Below are 12,940 nucleotides of genomic sequence, written 5' to 3' on the forward strand. Positions count from 1 at the left end.
TAATAAATCCTCGAAATCTTGTCAATAAGCATAGTCAAAGTTATAAATGTTTTTGACTAAAGAAGTTTGATCTCCAAATGGCTTCTTATGGCAATACAACTGTATGTAATCTTTAAGCTGTTCATTGTAAAATCTGAAATATATTTGCCTAGAAAAGATGTTAGAAGTCCTTACAAACTTCAAATCAATGATTTTCTAAATAAGAAGAAGGCATATTAGCAGATCCAAATCTAATGGGCTAAAACTATAATGGGCCTAAATTAAAATATGAAAACCAAAGCCCAATAACAGGAAACCAGAGACCTCCTCTGTCACCGAAAGATCAAATCAGCGATTAGAGAACAAAAAAAAAAAAATGCCCGCCAAGGTAAACCGTAGATTCGCATCTCGAATAGATGAACATGTTCTTCAAACTTCAAAGCTTGATTCAACGCACTGGTTCTCAAATCCCTTCGTTGTCTTTCCCTAAATGTTGTTTCTTCTCCGATGGAGAAAGTGTGGTTTATCACCACGCTCGTTTGTTCAAGAAACCATTATCGACCAAGCTCAACTCCGTGAGCCTTATGGGTTTCGTTGATCGACCCATACGAGTCATCGACACCGGACCCGATATGTTCGGTGTTTTCACTATGCTTAGATTGAAGCACCCGCTCTATCCTAACCGGAGCTTTAGGTCAGGTTTGTTCGATTCGCGTTTTGCTTGTTTCGATTATGTAATCTAAGTTTGTTGTTTAATCGAAGATTAGGGTATCCTTAGTTTGGGATTAGAAACTGGATTCTTTGGATTAGTTGGCCTTAATGATGTTTGATTATGATCTGTATTGTTCCTAAGCCTTGTGATTGTTAAAGTCTTAGTTTCCAATAGCACAATGTCGATTCATTCGAAGATTGATGAGAGTTTCCTTTTGAATTAGACTTTGTTAATGTGATGATGCAATTCAATGACAGGATATATCTTAGTATGTGGGACGCGATGGCACAGATGTGTATAGCGCATCTGAAGCCAAATGATCACATACTTGTCTCAGGACGCCTTGCTTCTTACAGCAAGAGCTCCAGTGATGAGTCTTGCGGCTTAGATTTTGGTTACCAGGTATTTGTTTCTTCTTGACCATAAAAATTATCTCAATTTTTAAATACTTCCACCAGCTTCTTCTGATGTCTTGTGTAGTTGAGATCCGTTTACATATATGTTCTTAACTTAATGTATCTGTAATGTTAATAATATGTCTTCTGTGCTTAAAAATCACCAGGTTTGTGAATTGTGAATGATTGCAGGTTAATGTGACAGAGGTGAATTATGCGGCGGTTCCACCAAGTAACGTCTTAGATTCTCAGATATCTGAAAAACCAATATCAACAGCAGGTTAATATCTCTTCTACTCATCATCCCCTCTATTGGTTGTGAATATGAATCCACATTGAAACGTGTTGTTGTATATCTTCTGGTTTCGGATACCGGGTTTATGAAAAGTTCTATTCATTAGTTTCTTCTAGTGTTGTATACATTTTGTGTGAAAAGATGATAATTTCCCTCTGAGATGAGCTTGTATGTTTTTTTATTCTTGTTTCCTTAGAAGATGGTATAGAAGAATCCAAGAATGATGAGATATACTTGTGGCAAGTCTTCTTTTCGAATCCATATGAGTGGTGGGACAACAGAAGAAGTAAGAAGAACCCAAGGCAACCTGACTTTAAGCATGAAGACACAGGTGAAGCTCTCTGGCTTGGCTCAGATTTACCGGATTGGGTTACTAGACGACTTGAATTGTTAGACCAGAGAAAGCGTTTCGACAATGAGGAAAAAACACGTTGTGGCAGTCTTTCGGAGTGGCTTTAGGATTAGGATGAGATGTTCTTGGGGTATTATTACAAGTGTGTTGCATCATCCTGAGAATGAGTGAGTAACCAACCATCTTAAAAACCCTTTTTATATGGGATCGATTTTACTATATAAATCGACCCCTTAGTGTATTTAATGTATTTATGATTTCTGTTGATGATGATACAGACAAAGTGAGGAACTCTAAACGGGATTCACAGATTGAAGATGCTGGTTATGATCATTCAACATATCTTTAACTTGAATGGAATTTTGAGATTGCTCTACAACAAGTCTGCTACACTCATCACAAACGTAATATGATTATACACATCCATGTTGGCCGCAAAAACTAGGGATCTTTTGTACGTAACCCCTCAACAACAACACCTTTATAGTTCTTCATACAACTCTTGAAACATGGCTTTTTGGGAGAACCAATTAGAAACTGCGTCTGCTCTGCCTTCTTCATGGCAAGAGAAAGAGCTGCCGTAGCCAAATCCAATGAAGATGATGCGGAGGGTGTTCGGTGATCAAAGGTTAGAGATTCGATACATGCTTCTTCTAGGAGTGAAAATGACATGGTGCCTTTACAAGCCTCTGATATCAACGATAAAGGATATGGACATGTCTTTGGTTTCGTTGATAAAGGGCTAGCTATGTTAGATTTTGCATTGGTGGGTATATGGCCACTGCGAGAGGAGAAAAAAGGTTACAATATAGATTGATATGTATGCACGAGAAGAGTGAAAACAAACCATCGTCTATTTGTTCAATATAGATTGAAGATTGTACATATATTAAATTTTGATGTTGTTAATGGTTTAAATTGTCCGCTATTCATGGCCACAAATTTTAAACATGAAAAACGAGTAAAAACTAGGTTTGGAATAGGTGATATATAGAGGATAAAAACTAGTAAATGCTGATAACAAGAGAATGAATATATATGATAAAGTGAGAGAGAAAAAAAATTCAATGGCATGTCTCACTTTTTAAAGTTTAACTTTTTTAGAAATGTTGATGTTTTAAATTTTTTACCTAAATTTAAAAAATATAATAAATAATGTATTACAGTATTATTATTACTTTTGTTTTCTACCTCTTTTGATATTACAGTATTCAGTTAGTTATGTTTCTTTTACACTTGTCATGTCATTCAGTTACATGCATACATTGAATTATGTATTGTAAAACTAAAAATATTAATTAGTTATTTGATTTTTTTTGGTGAATAACCAGGAGATGACACTCTAGTGACCCGTATCACGAAGTACGCACCAGACGCGAGGAACATGCGCGAAGGACGTGGAGATGTCTCGAAAAGACAAAGAAAAGATAATTTCTAAGAAGGGTCTAAGTAACTTGTGTTAAAAGTTACCAAGTTGCGGAAGGTCCAAAGCCGAAGAACGGACGTGCACTGATGGGACATCCGGTTCATGGGACGACGAACGAACGAGGATGATGGTGAAAGGAAGGAAAAGGAAGAAATGGCCATGAAAAACGGTACGAAGGACGTAAGACGGACCATGGGAATGGAATGGTCGTGTACCAGCCGGACGGACGATGTACCACTGGATCACGAATGGATCGGAAAAACGGTACGAACGTGACGTGAAAGTCGAGTGTCACGGACGAGAGGTCCGGGGATGGACGCAAAAATATTATGTCACGATAAGGAGGACCGGGGACTACCGAGGAAATGGACTCGCGGAGGAAGGATTGTTCTGCGGACGAGTGCAGACGTACTTGGGACGCAAGAGAGACGCGGATGGACGCGGAAAACGGGAAGGAATCCGCTAAAATAATATTTAAATCCAAGAGAAATTAGTGGGATTTAAATATTAATTAATTAGGCATTAGTGGGATTTTTCCACTAAGTGTTTAATTAATTAAAAATAGAGGAAGTGGAGCATTTTTTTAATCGGTTTTGCTAAGCGGGAGGGAATATTCCCCACTCACTGCATGAGATGGAGCAAGGAGAAGAAGACACCTCACTATTTTCGTTTTTCCAAGTGTGAGAAGAGTGAATGTGGTGGCGACACATACCCCCTGCGTGTGGCATGCATAAGTCGCCCACACTCTCTATAAATATCCCCTCAATGCCTTCAATTTCGACCAAGACTCTCTCTAAACACTAAAGCTCTGCCCAAACTTTCTCTCAACTCTTTTGGAGAGAAAATTTCTTGATTTCGATCAAGGAGGAAGAAGAAAAGGAGATTTGGTTGAAGATAAAAGCTATGAAGCAAGAGGAAGTGTTGTTAGATAGGAGTGGTGTGGTAGAGTTCCAATCGGCCAAAAGTCTCCAAAGCTAAAGTGAGTTGTGGATTTTGGGGGATGGGAGGTGTGTGAGCTCTCTAGCTCTTGCATCAACCCTTGTGTGTTGCATGGTGTACTTGTTGCATGTAGATCTAGAGAGTTGCATGTAGACAAGGGGGTTTTTAGAGCATTCTTGGAGGAGAATGGCTTTTTCTTAGGCTAGATGCAAGTGTGAAATGTCTTGCATGTTAGATCTAATGATTTTAAAACTTGTGATGGGTAAAAAAATAATTATAGAAATCTCATGCAAGTGTGAAATGCCTTGCATGATGGATTTTTAGAGTTTTAATAATTTTCCAAGGGTGGAAATAATTTCTAACACTATCAAGCAAGTGTGAAATGCCTTGCATGATGAGTTTTGGGGTTTTAAAAATTTTTACAAGGGTAGAAAAATATTTTAAAATCTCATGTAAGTGTGGAATGCCTTGCATGATCGATTTTGAGATTTTTGGGATTGTGATAAGCATGTTAAAAATTATAATTTAATTTTGCATAATTTTTGGGTGAGGTTAAACTCCTAGATCCGATGGAATTGATCTATGGAGTGGATTATTTTTGGTGAGTCCATATGTGAATTTCCTGGATGGAAAGAGCCGTATGAGGGACCCAAAGATTACAAGGAATAAGTTTAACCTCTAAAAATTGGAAGAATGGTTGTTGGTGAGGCCATGCGAGGAAGAGTGCCGCATGTGAACCCAAAACCAAAGAATGATAACCTCATGGTGTCGATGGAAGATCGAACCATTGGAGTGTTGTTTTCTAAGGACATGCGAGAATCTCCAGGTCGGAAAGAGCCGCATGCATAAGAGATGATTGGGGTTTGAATGCATGCAAAGTTTTATAACTAAAAGACTTAAAACTTTTGGGGTTGGGAGCATATAGGATGCATGCATGGTAGGATTTTCTTAAGTTGCATGATTTATTTCTTGTTGCTTAAGCTTGTGTGGTGATTGTTGATGTTGGCATGTGTTGCTTGCATTTTGTGTGTGGATTTGTTTGTGCTTAATTCTTGGAGTCTTGAGTCCTAGAGTTAAGTGTTGTCCTAGCTAGATTGCGGGTTAAATGTCTTGGTTCGTAGCTAGAGGTCGAACTATGTTCCTGACATGTGTATGAAAATCCGGTGAGCTAATCCAGAGGGATCTCATGGCAGGACGGATTCGGGTCTAGCTAGCTACTAGCCTGAACCGCATGACGATGCGGCACTGTATACCCGGTTGTTTACTTGGGATGGGTAACAATACGGAGGATTTGGGGTGTGTCCTATTGGTTGTCTTTGTGGTATCAACGCGGAAGAGTGTTGGGACGGAACAGAGGATCGATGGGCCCTAGGTTGTGGTGGTATTTCTAGGATGTGATTTCCCTAGATTTGATGGTAATTCCCTAGGTTGATTGTGATATCCCTGGGTGAGGTCTGGTAGTGTTAGTCATGGTGTGGATACCTGACTTTGGAGTCAAGCGTGAACAAGTTATCTTGATGCACAGCTAACTCTTTCCACTTTGGCAGTGATTGCAAGGTGATGTGGGGTGGAGGCCAAGTTAGAGTCAAGGTCTAGACGAGTCGGTTCTTGTTTGTTCCTTGATTGATTGATTGTGTGTGTTGTTTGCTTGCTTGTTAAGCTTCCGTATTGCATGCTTTGATTGTGGGGTAGTTGTGGGGTAGTTGGATGTGGTTATATAGCATGTTATAGGGGGATAGCATGTTAGAGGGTTGCCCTTTCTACAATTGTTTTTCTTGCAGGGAAAGTTTTGAGAGGGTAGTACCGAGTTTAATGGATCAGATAGGATGTTTTCGTGTTGTGTTGCAAAGTCCTTGCTTCTTCCTTTTATTTTTATTTCTTTGTTTCTTTGTTAAGTTGGATCCAACGCTTTTATTTTGTGTTGTTATTGATTTTGTAAACCTTAATTTATATGTAATAAATCGATTATTTTAATATATAATTCGGACAAGTGGAGCTCGTACGGATTAGTCCGGGCCACCATAACGTCGCGTATGTACCGAGGGTTGCAAAGCCTAAGGAATGTACGTAGCGGATAGACGGGTGCCAGTGGATTGGCTGGGGATCCTAATTTGTTGGTGGAACATCGGTTGCATCACAGGCAATCGTCTGTTTTGTGACGTCGCCGGGCCGGTCCGTGGTTAGTCCGGCCGTGCGGGCGGTTTGGGGGCGTTACAGACACACCCAAAATTTTATTATAAAAACCTCAAAACCGATTCCATACGAACTCGCCTATGGCTCCGGACACCACACACATCATCGCACAACAAAGGTTCAACTAAGACAGGAACTACAGCAAAAACATGAAAACCAAGTGGTAAAGAAAAAACATAGTTGACTAATCCATCCGCTAGTTGATTAGCTTCCCTATACATATGAATAACCCGGACTACCCAGTCTCTTGCAAGAAAGCCTTGGAACATACGTACCAGGAAAGACAAAGGATATGACTCAGCAATACCTTGTGTTAAAAAACCTACTAGACCCTCTGAATCCACTTCCAGCTCCAACCGCTGAACTCGGTGCTCCCACGCCGTACACAAACCATAGTACACAACCCAAAGCTACGCTAGTTGTGCTGAACACCTACCAATAGTCACTGCAAAACCACCTTACCAGTCACATGTGCTATAGCTAGACCCGGATTACCCCGTGAAGCTCCATCCGTATTCATTTTATACCAACTAGAGACAGGAGCGACCCAACCTATCTCTCGGTCCACGTGTATACTTTGTACATCTCGGGAATGACCCTGCACATTAGCCAATATCACCTCTGCTGCCAGGTCCTTTACAAAACGAACACGATCTCTGCAGGGCCTATTCTCACCAAAAACAATGCAACACCGCCAATTCCATCCCCACCATACAGCGATAGCAAACAGCATGGGCCATGCTCCCACACTCCCACCTCCATGTTCTACCAGATTATCATAAACCCACTCAAGCAAGGATGATTGGAAAAAGGATTCTTTTAGACTGCGATATAATTCGAGAACATAACTAGCAGGACAGTCTCGGAGCACATGGATAATAGACTCCACACCTCCTCGACAAACCTGACAGACATCAGAATATGAGAGGTGTCTCCTCTTCCGTTATGCATTTTTCATGATCACCTACTGAGCAACTAACCACAAAAAACACCTAACTCTCTCTAGTACCATCACCCTCCAAATATGATGAAAGAAGCTACCCATGTTCTGCTTAGCTATGCTGTCTTGTGTCAACATTCTATAAGCCGACTGAACCGTGAACTTACCATCCAGATTTACTCTCCAAGACTGTCTATCTCTAGAACCCGTAAAGCTATCGAAAGCCACAATAGCAAGCTCCAATCTTTTATTGTCAGTTATATATGGATTAATACAGGAGTAGTCCCAGTCAACATCATCCCGCCAAAGCTCCCGAGCTGTAACAAGTGCAAACCCGGTCGGCAACACACCCATTATCTCTTCCACCAACGGTTTATCCGAGAGCCAACTATCAGTCCAAAACCTTATTTGTCTCCCATCCCCAGCAACCCAACCCTGGTCCCGTTTGTGACAGTTTTATTGGCTTCCACTTTTTTTCCTCCACTGCGCCTTCAATCAAGTGATAGAGCCTCTCCAAACATAACACAAACAAATAAGGGGATAATGGATCCCCCTGTCTCAATCCTCTTGAAGGTTTAAAAGCATCAGTTTTCTCACCATTCAATAGCAAGTTCATATATGGACCCGTGACGCACTCCATTATCCATCTCACCCATATCTCTGAAAAACCGACTGCCTGCAAAGTATCCTCCAGAAAAACCCATCTAACTCGATCATATGCCTTCTCCATATCCAATTTCAGCAACATCCAACCTTTTCTCCCCTTCTTTCGCCGCATGGAGTGAACGACTTCCTGGACAATAATGATGTTGTCTGAGCTTAATCTCCCTGGAGGAAAGCTCGTTTCTGCTGGACCAATAACCCGTGTCATGACCCCTTTTAGTCTCTCCACCATCACCTTTGTAATGGTTTTAAACAACACATTACAGAGACTAATAGGACGGAACTGCATTATCGTTTCTGGTCTCTCCACTTTTGCAATAAGGACCAACAACACATCATTCGTCTCTGGTGGCAAAATACCAGTCTTAAAAAAACTCCAAGACTAACCGAGTCACCTATCACCTCCCAGTTCAGTTGGCAAAAAACAGGCTGGTATCTATCAGGTCCTAACGCCTTAAAACATGCTACGAACAGCTCTCTCCACAACCTCTGAAAATGGCTTATTTAGTTATTTAATTTTAAAAATAAAAATATTAAATATATTTTAAAAATATATTTTTTGTGATACAAAAAAAATTCTAAAACATCATCATTATGATACAAGAGAGTACTACACATCAAAGTACACTTTAATAGTTTTCAGTGTATCAAACTATTAAATACGATGCCAACAGAAATTTTGTCAAACAAACATAGATACAAAATCTGGAAAAAAAATTGAAGTTCTTTTGGGCCTCTTCTCATTCTTCATTTGGCACGCCGGTAGGAATCAGTGGTATTTGGCCCCGTTTGACCACCGCCAAATCTTAAAGACCGAAGTTTTGTTTTTACTCTGTAATAGAAGAAAAAAAGAACGTTCTAACGTCGTATCTATTTGTCTCCCTAGGGCCTATGCTTGAAGCAAATGGAGAATGCGATCGGACATTGGAAATGTGAGACAAAGGCCGGACTACTCAGTTTCCCCATCCTCATAATGATCTTCATTGTAGCATTTAGAGCTTTACTACGTGTCTTACAAAACAAATTCTCTAACAAGCACAAAGAAGATATATAATAATTAAATTTCTTAGAACAACAAAATTTTATATGAACAAGGAAATAAAAAGATCGGAGGAAAAGCATGACGAAAACTAAGAGAAAACTAATTTTAGCGAACTTGTTTCCAAAACTAGATAGGGTCTGTCCCCAAATTGAAATTTAGTTAGTAACAAAAGCAACGAGTTTCACGTTCTACGGACAACAGCAGTGGCGAAATAAGGATGGTGTGTGAACTCGAACGACACCTTAAGCGAACGGTCTTGACAGAAAAGGTTCACAGCGACAATATTGCGTTCTGCGACTTGCTCTAATCCCCGTACTTCAGCCAATTTATCAGGATTGTTGGCATAACCAACTTTTATGTCCTTAGCGAGCTTTTGAGCATCATGAAAGTACTCATACATAGGAAGATACTGCAGCAAAAGTAATGAATACAACTTTATTCCCATGTTCAAAACTATTTCCACCGTTTTATTTATCCATATACAAATTCATCACTCCAACAAACTAAATTATACATGTACACAGTCATCACTCATCACTAAAAAACATAGTGAACATTACTATGTTAACCAAGTTATTGCTTTTAATCAAATAGTTAAGTGGTAAATCTTCCATGGACATATTTTAAATGAATAGTAAATCCTTATTTTTCCGTACTATCCAAATTACCTGAACCTTACTCGAGATATTGCGAGTTTAAGTATTAATCTTTGTAGGTACCTGAACTACCTTTACACTACTCGACTCATGAATTACCCCACCCATTTATTACATGTATACTTCAGGTAGTAGATTTAGATAACTGAAATACCCATATCCAACCTTTACCTACTATTACATGCCTACTTCTACAATTCATCTAACGAAGTAAATAAAATTAAGCATAAGAAAAAGTTGTACGGAGCACACTTACGTCAAGACGAGCCTGAGATGTAGATCCTGAGAATGATTCATATGCGTCATATTCGGGAAGCGATGCCTTCTGGAGGAGTTCAAAATGCTGGATAAATTTCTGCAGGTTGAGGAAAATGGGAAGTCGAAGTCATCATACACCTGAATTCCACAACTATGTAACAAATAAAGGGACTTATCCTTACCTCATTTTCGGTATTAAAAGGTCCTTGACTCTTTAAACACATCCCTTCATTTCTCAAAGCAGCAATCATCTACGGTAAACACAAAAGGTTTGGTCAGGTTTAAAGTACTTGATAACATCAATGAAGGAGCTTAAAAGCAAGATATTGAAAACCAAAAAAGTCACCACAGCGAGGCCCTGTGCAAGGCAAGTCTGACACTGGAGAAACAATACCCATAGACTAATCCGATCTTCCCGAGCCATGTCCCTAGAATATTCCTTATTCCTCTTTGCTTTTCTTTCCTCTGGCACAGATGATGATACGTAAATGTATTATACAAAGATACAAATTCGTTATGCAGTTATGCCAAACCAACTACTGTACAGATGGTTCATCTTCGAAAAACTAGGATACCAAAAAAAAAATGAGTAAATGAATGCTTACCAGTGTTAACAACGATTAAGACCCTGAAACGTGCTCTTTCAGCAAGCTTCCAGAGTATAATATACATGTACCAGTATACCATGCAATACTCACTTGAAGAGTAGAGGTCTAGGTCAAACCCCAGCATGAGAAAGCGAATGGCCACCCAGTTAATTTGCTCATCTAACCAACCATATATATGATTTAAAATGACGACAGACTTATCCTGAAAGATACATAGATTCAAGTCAACATGATTTCCGTAGCTGCTTATCAATAGAGGCATAAATTTTGGAAGGAGAAAAACAAAAGTTGTAGAAATTTAGACTACTGGTTTGTTCCTGCTAAGAACAACAAATTAACAGCCGTCAACAATAGAGGTTTGATTAAATGGACCTGGCGTCTTTGCAAGGAATAGTGATGGTAGTAAACCTACCCCATTTTTTGAAGCCCGTGATGAATCTTGCTGCAACATTTGACCAACAGTAATACCCATCTGCCAAATAAAGTAACACGAATGAATGAGATCTTGACATAAAAAACCCCAAATCAGTATGCACACAATATTAGGGTAAGCAAGCTTACTTATAGCTAAGTAAAGAATAATACAGTTCCAAAGGTACAAATAGTATATAACCTGCACATGGAATACACGCCAGTCGTTTAAGATTTTCCCAAGCTTACGTCTCTGCCATGGGGTATTAGCACATAGTATTTTCAGTAGATTAATCATCAACTGCACCGCAAAATGAGATCAGAGATCAAATTGGGCTTTTTAAGAAAGAAGTCAGTTGAATATTTAGATTTATCCATCATGTATTACTTGTCAGGATCCAGAGGCTAGGAAAAACCCGAAACACTAAGAAGTAAGACCAAGCATTCTTATCAAAGTCTCCACAAAAACCAATATTTAAAAAAAAATCTTCTTGATAATTACTTACATCCACACATGCAAAAAGTCTCTGATATTGCAGCTTACAAGCCAAACACCAAATATTGAATAAAACGAATACAAAATTATACTATTCAAGGTTTACCAAGTTTCAAACCCTTCTCAAGGAATTGACCATCCATTTGTCTCAATCTAATGAATAACTAACAAAAACCGGAGTTTAATGCTGACCTTAGACAGAGTGGCACTAGGAAAAATAAAGAGTTACCTCAGACAGGTTTGTAGATAAAAAATGAACCCAGCGTATTTTTTAATATCCCGTGTTTACCTGATTAAGTTGAAGAATGTACTCATTTGTATGAAGGCCATGGTTCTTCGAGACATCCAATGCAAGAGATCTGGCACAGATAGTCAAAAAGGTATCACGGCCGTAAAGTTTCCCATCTTGCACAAGGAGAAGCTGTAGAACAAGATAGAATTTTGAGTATATAAGATATAAAGGCATTATGCTAGCTTAACACATAAACTTATTTACTAATATTGCACATATACAGAAATTAACAACCAGATTCAACCTCAACTACATATATTATTGCAAATATATTCTTATATTCCCACGTCACCATTACTAAAATCTAGCGAGCAATAAAGAGTCAACAATGAGAATAAGTAGAGGACTAAACAGCTCTGTTGAGGAAGCGGACTTGAGCTGGGAAAGGTGGTTCACAAGAGTTGACTATATTCGTATGGTTCAATCACACAACTCTTAAGTCAGAAAATGAGTTGGAAAAGAGTGTTAACAAATATAAAAATGCAAAGCAAGGAAGCGGGTAAGAAAAGAAGCAATATATTCCACTATGCAAACACACCGTAGTGGATGTATGTGAACATCTTCAGTGCAGAGAAAGCCAAAAAAATTTACACAAAACAAGAAATAAAATGATCTACGGGTATTCGAAAGCACAGAGCTGCAAGATTTTGGTTTATTATGTTATAAGTAAGGCACCTGAAGATGAGCCCTAGCAACCAAATCAGGACGAGATTTTTGAAACTGAATCACAAACTGCAAGACGACATCTAAATCTGGTTCCAATGAGAATACACAGATCTGATCCAGATTGTGAAGAAGTTTCACATAATAGTCAATAGCCTGGAGAAGCAAAAATTGATAAAATTAGTTACTAACAAATTTTATCTCAGGCTCTCTCTCTCTCTCTCTCTCTCTCTATATATATATATATATAGTGTGTGTGTATATAGACACACAATATATTATGAATACAGAATTTTAAAGTTCCAACCTTTTTCCAAGAAAGAAGTTTAATAGCACGCGGAGGGGTTGGAGCTGATAATCTTTTGTTTAAAGTAGGATCAAATCCAATTGGGGAACGACCTGATGCAGTTGTACTTTCGTCTATCTCGCTTTGGCCATTTTCAACAATATCTAATCTTAGGAATTCCGCAGACTCCAGAGCAGAATCTAGCTCTGATATGCAATAGGCTATGTGTTTCCTTGCCAATTCAAGGCCTCGTCCTTGTGGCCGTCTCATGCAATTAAGAGCGTGTAGAAAATGCTGAAAAGTATAGAGAAAACGTTAAAAAAACTAGCAATGC

The 12,940-nt window shown here is 38.9% G+C and overlaps 2 protein-coding genes across 7 annotated transcripts in view; one reads left to right on the plus strand and one right to left on the minus strand.

Moving 5' to 3' along the window:
- Positions 357-2,605, plus strand: LOC104766613 (protein OSB1, mitochondrial-like). 3 transcript variants are annotated; one of them, XR_002036708.1, is made up of 5 exons: positions 357-673; positions 949-1,093; positions 1,279-1,366; positions 1,578-1,900; positions 2,012-2,605. XR_002036708.1 is itself a non-coding variant. In XM_019241121.1 (4 exons), the coding sequence occupies exons 1-4, from the start codon at positions 396-398 to the stop codon at positions 1,838-1,840; spliced, it is 774 nt and encodes a 257-aa protein (XP_019096666.1). In that variant the 5' UTR covers positions 357-395; the 3' UTR covers positions 1,841-2,053. The 3 variants fall into 3 exon arrangements, 1 of the variants encoding a protein (XP_019096666.1); XR_002036709.1 differs by having other exon boundaries at positions 1,581-1,900; XM_019241121.1 differs by having other exon boundaries at positions 1,578-2,053.
- LOC104766614 (N-alpha-acetyltransferase 35, NatC auxiliary subunit) overlaps positions 8,919-12,940 on the minus strand; it is a 9,873-nt gene continuing 5,851 nt past the window's right edge. For 2 of the 4 annotated variants that reach the window (XM_010490526.2, XM_010490525.2), the window contains exons 7-16: positions 12,628-12,900; positions 12,333-12,476; positions 11,655-11,786; positions 11,072-11,170; positions 10,871-10,930; positions 10,456-10,660; positions 10,197-10,315; positions 10,033-10,101; positions 9,849-9,947; positions 8,919-9,345 (exon numbers count right to left, since the gene is read on the minus strand). In XM_010490526.2, the coding sequence (XP_010488828.1) occupies positions 9,118-9,345; positions 9,849-9,947; positions 10,033-10,101; positions 10,197-10,315; positions 10,456-10,660; positions 10,871-10,930; positions 11,072-11,170; positions 11,655-11,786; positions 12,333-12,476; positions 12,628-12,900 (1,428 nt within the window). In that variant the 3' untranslated portion in view covers positions 8,919-9,117. The remainder of the gene's footprint in view (positions 9,346-9,848; positions 9,948-10,032; positions 10,102-10,196; positions 10,316-10,455; positions 10,661-10,870; positions 10,931-11,071; positions 11,171-11,654; positions 11,787-12,332; positions 12,477-12,627; positions 12,901-12,940) is intronic. The other 2 variants (XM_010490528.2, XM_010490527.2) reach the window with 1 other exon arrangement.

This window comes from Camelina sativa, chromosome 19 (genome assembly GCF_000633955.1).
Source record: "Camelina sativa cultivar DH55 chromosome 19, Cs, whole genome shotgun sequence".
Classification (NCBI taxonomy): domain Eukaryota; kingdom Viridiplantae; phylum Streptophyta; class Magnoliopsida; order Brassicales; family Brassicaceae; genus Camelina; species Camelina sativa.